At 37.5% G+C, this 7,875-nt stretch overlaps 1 protein-coding gene across 3 annotated transcripts in view; it reads left to right on the top strand.

Moving 5' to 3' along the window:
* The window catches only part of KCNQ4 (potassium voltage-gated channel subfamily Q member 4), a 158,814-nt gene extending 151,174 nt beyond the window's left edge, over positions 1–7,640 (top strand). For 2 of the 3 annotated variants that reach the window (XM_018576755.1, XM_018576754.1), the window contains 4 exons: positions 1,492–1,591; positions 1,815–1,946; positions 5,561–5,702; positions 7,410–7,640. In XM_018576755.1, coding sequence (XP_018432257.1) covers positions 1,492–1,591; positions 1,815–1,946; positions 5,561–5,702; positions 7,410–7,628 — 593 coding nt within the window. In that variant the 3' untranslated portion in view covers positions 7,629–7,640. Of the gene's footprint in view, positions 1–1,488; positions 1,592–1,814; positions 1,947–5,560; positions 5,703–7,409 lie in introns of all 3 variants that reach the window. The other variant, XM_018576753.1, reaches the window with a different exon arrangement.
* Positions 7,641–7,875: the final 235 nt, after the last annotated feature.

Below are 7,875 nucleotides of genomic sequence, written 5' to 3'. Positions count from 1 at the left end.
TGATTGGCTTCACCTCGTATGACCTCTGACCCTGTTATACTTATTTTTTCCTCTTTTTTTCTGTTCCCTAAATTGCTTTCTGTATACTGTATACCCCTTTGTGAAGACGTTGTATCCCGCATTTTATTATTAATGTATATTCATATCTAATGTTAATTTAGTTGTTGCTGATTCTGTTTCTTGTTTTTCTTCGATGTAAAATAAACGATGTTATGTAAAAAAAAAATTTAAAGGCTAAATTCATCCAAAACTAATATCTGAATTTTGGGGTTGACACTGGAGGTTTGAATCATTAGTTGACTACCCTAGATGTCTATGTGGTAGTTCATCCTGCTAGAGCTCCAAACTCATTTTAAAGCCAAGCAAGAGAATCCCTGTCCTCTGGCTGCATTCTTCATACTGTAAAATAAAGATATAAACTATAAAGATATATCAGTTAGGCATTGTAATTTTGCCACTGGAATTCAAAGCAGATATATCCATAAGAAGCTGTTAAGCCAATGCAGGGAAGCAAAAGTACAAAATAAAACTGTAAAAAGAACACTGACATATGATGGATCCTTCATGTCACTAGTAGGGGTGTGGGACCCTTGCTGAGGTGCAGCATAATTGTCAACAGAGCTGCTGATATTACAGATGTTATGCTGCCAAAACACTAAATTGCAACACATGAGAAAAGTCAGATGATGATAGCCATCTTGCTGGCAAACCAAGTGTGGTCCTGACTCATAGAGCAGGAGTGTGGTCCCACAGGCAGATGGTCGAGGCAGGAGTCAAACCAAATCCAGTCCAATTAGAATCCAGAAAGCAGTTAAAGATCAGGGTAGCAAAGCAGGCTTTAGATAAATAGATCCTTTGTCCATGTGCAAGCTGAAAAATGTCCAGCAGATGTCAGAGGTATAATATTATTAATTTAATTTTATAGCACCAATTAGAAATTCAAGATTTTTGTTTTATTCCTAATAAAAATTTTATGTAAGTCTGTCACCACCTCCTAAGACACTAGAAGTGCAGAAGATCCCAATGTTTTTCGACATCAGGTTGGTGATTTAAGAGAAGAGCTTCACTTTCACTGCCCTCCAATCTTGGGTTTACCCCACTTATATGCCGTGTGTACAGTCTTGGCATCTAGGGAGCTACAATTTAGTTTTTTATTATGACAATACAGTACCAATCATCAAATCTTCAAAAATAGGCCATTTAGCAAGCTTGGAGTAATCACCATAATGAACTTTTTGCATGGCACTGCAGCACAGACAAGTAAAAAGAGTATACAACCAGACTGCAATCTGTGCTGTTTGCAGCATTGTGCAATAATTGTATTTAATGCTTCTTTGTAAAAGGGCACCATAAATTGTTTACCAAAATCCCCAATGACTCATATACCAGAGGAAACTGCATTTTTAGCAACTTGTGTTCTGTTTAAAAGAGGTATCTAGTAACTGACTGCAATTACACAATTATGTGAACATTATCCTTTCCTCCCAGCAGAGGGAGCAGGAGATGACAGTAATGATGAGAAGAGGCTCCCCAATGATCTAACTATGGAGGAAATAATGCCAACTGTGAAAACACTGATCAGAGCCTTTCGGTGAGCACAACATACTGTTATGAGTACTGCAGAATGGATATTGTTAAACATAGCAATAATCTAGAGAGCTGTTTGATAAAATGGATTACGTATTACAGCAAAACAATACACACATGAATAACTCTCATTACCATGCACAGTTAAATGATGTATCTGTAATCGAAAAGTTTTAGATTATTAAATGATGTCATATTCTGACCCAGACTGTTTTTCTTCCCCAAAGGATCTTGAAGTTCCTGGTAGCAAAAAGGAAATTCAAGGAGACTCTCCGTCCATATGATGTGAAGGATGTGATTGAGCAGTACTCCGCTGGCCATCTGGATATGCTGGGACGAATCAAAAGCCTCCAGGGTCGGTCAGTGGTAAACTGTGTATTAAAAAGCCTGGATTGTAACACTGCTGTAAAATACACCGTCTGCAATGCAGAGTCTACATGTGTGGCCTTTTTAATAATCAGGAGCACAGCTAGTGTTGGGGGAAACTGCCCCATTTAACAAATCAGTAGATTCAAGTATCAGTATATTCCAGCACAAGTAGGGTTGATCTTCGGAGTGAAGGATCCTGATGCAGGAGAGGTGAGAATGCAAAGGATTGCACTTAAATTCGGGAGGGTTAGTTTTAGTGGTAGGGTTATTGGGAGAGTTAGTATGAGGGTCATTGTGAGGCTAAATCAAAATTTTAAGACCCAATTCATATACAATTAATATTTTACATCTGATTGGTTAAAGACAACAGGATGTTGTGATTCCGGATGACCACTGTGCACAGACAAAAAAAATTCTGAATCAATATTTGTTAATAAAAAAGTCAGTAATAATTTGGATACTGGTCCATAAAGCAAAAAGGTGTTTTTCTCTTGGGGATAATTGCAGAAACATCACCAGCACACCAAATCCTTATAGGATCAAAGTTCGTAGATTTTATTGCAAACTCATGTCAGTTACACAAGCGCTTTCGGGGCCACACAGGGTCCCTTCATCAGGCATAGCAAATAGCAATTTCTCTTGGGGATACCTCCAATTATTTGGACTGATTAGAGTACTTTTGTTTCAGTGGTTTTAATATTTCAAGCTAGTATTATTTGTTGCAGGGGTTAGGACAGTAGTGAACTTTTAAGTCCAAACAAAAAACACAACTCACTCTTTTTAGTAAATGCCTTGCATCTTTCATTCGGTGCACGGATTAGCCTTCTTTCCAAAGATGAAATGTACAATGTAAAGAAGTTTTCTCAGCACTTGAAATCCTCTAAATTAATCCTTTATTTAGTAAGCATAAAAACTGCAGAAAGTCACTGTTTCACTGCACAAAGTCACGCGTTTCTGCTTCAGTGGCCTCAGTCGTGACTAAGACCACTTAGGCTAAAATGCGTCAAAGGCTGCAGTTTTGGTTTTTTTTTGCTAAATTAAGGATTCGCTTGGAGGATTTTGAGTGCTGGCAAAATAAACTCTTAGCAGTGACGTTTAACAGATAGGGGCTGGGATTTTAAGAGAAATACCATATAGTGATATGACAGACCTCAAAGCTAACTACATTTATTTTATCTACATTTGCATATTTCTAAGCTCAACAGCCCAAACTAGTTTTTTTTTAAATAAAATGAGAAAGGGTTAGAAATTCAATCAAGGTTTCAAATGCTGTCCCTGTAGGAGGGAACTTTTTTCTTTTTCCTTTCTGCCCAATGCCTATCACCTGAACAGGAAGTAAGAGAATATCTACCTAATGGGGGCACATTTTTTGCTGCCTGTGCCCCCATTGAGGGAATTGTATTCATATCCTGTTCTGTCTGATACATATCACATAGCCCGAGATTGGAGAGATATTCCCTTACTACCTGTTCTGTCTAACACCTGTAAAGTAGACAGTAGGTAGGTTGAAATTTTCCAGATGGGGACATATCCAGCAAATAAAAAGTTGATAGAGGTTTATCTCGTTCACGCAGTATCCAAAACTAAAATAAACATTTCAGCTGGAGTTGCACTTTTGGCTGGCTTGTTTCTAATTTCTTATGCTTAACCTGCTTTGTCAGATCAAATTTAATAAACATTTACAAGCACTAACAACATTTGCTGAATTGCAAAACTGCAAATTGTGACTTACATTTCCGACTTTAAATAAAAAGAAAAGTCACATTTTAGGACCAAGCTTGCAGATAAAAGCCCTACTGCCTTGCCTGTCAAAGATTATCTAAGCTTAAAAAGGCTTTTTCCCCCCTTTTTTGGTGAACCGGCCAGTAATAAATTTCCTGTCTTAGGCTGACAATACTAACTCACTGTATTGTATCTATGAAGAAGCAGTGTTTTCACTATAGGACAGGACTGCAGAACACCTCGGCCTATTCTTTCTTCAGTGAATAGGGGAAGGTTTTCTTTAGTTCAAAAACGGTAGCTGGCAAGACTGATACCAGTTTGAGATTTGTTTGCAGTTCACAGGTACCTACAAACATACTGCATTACTGACAGGATTAACAGGTATTTTTCTGTACTTGCAGTAAATGTACTTAGCTTAAAAAGGAATATTAATGCAGCCACCACATCTGTGGACTGGTAACCTGCTATATATTTAATTTTTGTGCTTAATTTTAGATATACTTTAACCATTTCCATTCATGTTACACCCATTTTATTGCCAGGTCCTTTTTCAGTTTTCAGTCCTGGGAAAAATCTGACTAAGACTTAGTCCATCATTCAATACTGCAACACAATTTATTTACTATCATTTTTTGAGACAAATAGAGGTTTGTTTTGGTGGTATTTAATAGCCATTTAAGAAAATAATTACTATACAAAGTAAAAAAGACCAAAAATTGTCAGGACAGTCCAAAAATCTCTGAAATTACTGCTTTTTGGAGTTTTTAAAATGTTTTTAGACACTACAAAGTGATCTGATTTTTTGCCACAATATTTTTGGAAACTAAGAAACATGACAGTATTCAGGGGTTCAAACAAGGAGTATGATAATGGTGCACTAGATAAGATAAATATACAAGACATACAGAGAGGTGAAGGAGAAGGGGTTAATGCACACATCAGAGTAGAGACAGAATGGAGATGACATATACGGGAGGGGGAGAAGTAAAAGTTATTTAAAACTTCATTTTTTTAATTGTTTTTGCTGCTGCAGCTTATTTTCACTAGGAATAATGAATGGATCTCTTATCCAATTATTATTTCCTTATATAATGTATACATTGCCATGTGATCGCAGTGATAACCAACCTTGGGCAACAATCAGCCTTTGCACAGAGCCGGTCCAGCAGGGCTGCATGTAAAGTAACAAATAAGGGTCTCTTTTAAAAAATGTTATACTGCTAAGTGTTGCAGCAGAGGGTCAAAATATCTAGGATTCAGACCGCATCTGTGTTACACAAAGCAGCTGCCAGACTCTATATGGGTTCATCACACCCTCTGAACACTGCTCTAATCAACAGTTCTCTTGCTGTCTGAACAGCGCTGTGGATTGGAGCAGTGTTCATGGCATTAGTGTAAAAAAGTAAAGGAGCCCAATGTTTATTACAGTATATGTAGTCTGGCTACATTACAGTAATAAATAGCGAGGGTTCAGTTGAGATTTAAACGTGTAAATATCCAGTAAAAGTGGTCTTTTCCTAAATACGGCTATGGGTGCTCACCCTATTATGAGACAAATATGGGGGCTGCCATTGCTGACCTCCTTCTGAAAGTGTTAGATCCACAACAAGCATGCAATAACTCAATAAGTCAGCATACAGTCAGAACTTCAGCTATACATACTTGTTCATGGTTAGTGACCTAAAACACAGTGAGAGAGTAGGCAGACAGTCAGGCAACTACCATTGTCAAAATCAGATGTGTAGTATTATTTTAATGACAGGTTTTCCTGGAGTGTAGACATGATGTGTGCACATCAGTAAAGTGTTTGATGATGCACAAGAATGAACCAAAGTCATTTACATATAATCAGTTGTATTACTGTTGATTCACACTGTTACAGAGTAGATCAAATCATCGGCAGAGGTCCTGTTCCTATGGAGAAGAAGCCACGGGAGAAAGGAGAGAAAACCCCCAGTGGACATGAAGTAGATACAGCTGACGAACTGAGTATGATGGGAAGAGTGGTGAAGGTTGAGAGGCAGGTAAGCAACATGTCTTGTACAGTACTGGGTCACAATGAAATCATCAGATAGATAGTCCCAAGATGCTGGAAGATTTTTATTAGCACTTTGGAATCATTTCACTTTCTCCACAAAAAAACTAAAATATTTCTTCCACTGTGCATGCAGCACAATAAAACACTGTCCAACTAAAGAGATGTGGTCACGATGCAATGTAAAGCTTGTCACCCACATCATAATTTGATTAATACATGGAATACATACTCTATATATATGAGTTATGTCTGTTTTGTGCTCTATACCATTGTCGAATATTCAGCTTTGCATACACATTGCGCAGTCAGAGAAGGGACACCAGCTACTCTTGGAAAAGTCCATTCAGAAAAAAAGTCTGGACATTGCTATAGCTTTCAAGATAAGTTCCAAATATTATGTTTCACCTTTAAAGAGGCCTTCAAACAGAACTTCAGAATCATTGCTGATTCTGTACACATTAATGGAAACCTGTACTGAGAGAAATATGGAGGTGGCCATGTAAGAATTTCTGATATGCATACTTGCTGTACGTCAGAAACTAAGAAATTAATGAAGCCAATATATTTGCATAACAGCCAGGGAACTAGTATTCAGAAAGAGAGTTCAAGCAATGGCACAGCCTATACACTTCATATACACATTCCTATTAAATGCAATCTCGGTATCTAGTCTCTTCTCTTAGGCCATGTATAATATATTACTTAAATTACTGTTTATAACATTACTTGTATTATTGGTTTCTAACATTATTGCTGTAGGATATTGGAGTAAAATTGTGGACCCTGTAATACTTCCTTCTTAAAAATCGGAAAATAATAATCTTGTGGTGAAACTCTAAGGATGGAGACATATCTGGACCTAGGGCTAGCATATATCTGGACCTGGGTTGTAACCCATCTGTGACATAGGAAAGTCCGCTATTGATCCTGTGGAGGCTTTTAATGACCGCAGCTAAGATTGCACTTGTAGGAATAAGCGGTCACACTGTGGATGTGATGGCAATGATTATGATAATTAATAATTAAATTGTTGTGCCATGACTGAGTGGCTTCTCCTCTGATACACAGAGGTATCTGATTATACATTCATGTTGTTGATAAATTATTTTTCTTCTCTTCCATGATTTTGAATATAGGATGATACTTAGTATTTTTATATTAAAGGCATTTTTCACTTACATTTAAAAGCTGAACCTGGAGTTAGACCCCAATATTGCTGCACAGAGTATAATACATACACATATCCCTATTTAAGTTTAAAGTGCCATGTACGAGCCATCTCAATTATTCACAATCCAACAGGTGTCCACTTGGATTTCAACCAAATCACACGCATGTATGTTTAAACCAGGACATCAGTATGTGTGTGCTGTTCTAATAAAACGCCTACTATGATTTCCTCAGACAGCATTCTTCACAGGTGCTGAACATCTGGATTTGTCAAATGTGGTCAAATATAGTAAAGAATGGTCCATGCACAGTCTAAAATAAGTTGTGTCAGGTGACCAAATCTGCATAGGCAAGCTGTGTGCTCAGTGCTCCAAACCTATTTGACTAGAGATTCAAAACTGAGCTTTAATGTTAGCTCTTCATTTTAGGAAGGATCAAGTGAAACTAATTATGTTATTCTTACATTCATCAGATGTTACTTTGACTGTCTACTGACATGTAATAGGTTTATTTTCTTTTCAAGGTCCAGTCTATTGAAGACAAGCTCGATGTCCTTCTTGGCTTTTATTCTCAGTGTCTGAAGAAAGGTCCAGTGAGCTCCTGCACACTGTCTTCCATGCAAATGCCACTAATAGATCAGGACACGACATCCGACTACCATAGTCCAGTAGATCAAGTAGATATATCGGTGTCTGCACAGACACTTAATATTTCACGCTCAGACAGCAATAATATCGAATGAGAGACCTGAATTAAAGAAGAAAAGATGTCCCCTGACTTGAGATACTCTATAAAGAAAGAGATGTTCCATCATAGTATCAGGAACAAAGACACCATATGGTGATTTTGATCATGTATACTTGCTGGATTGACTCTTGTAATTTCCACATTCTAAAAAAGAAATTACTATAAATCATCCTTATGCAATTTCAGTGGGGACCTCTGGAAATGGGATCGCTAGTGTCACAGAGAGGTGGAAAGGACTTGAC

This window comes from Nanorana parkeri, unplaced genomic scaffold (assembly GCF_000935625.1).
Source record: "Nanorana parkeri isolate BGI_ZX_2015 unplaced genomic scaffold, ASM93562v1 scaffold76, whole genome shotgun sequence".
Classification (NCBI taxonomy): domain Eukaryota; kingdom Metazoa; phylum Chordata; class Amphibia; order Anura; family Dicroglossidae; genus Nanorana; species Nanorana parkeri.
The sequence above is the reverse complement of the archived record's forward strand: the minus strand, read 5'-3'. Positions and strand labels throughout refer to the sequence as shown.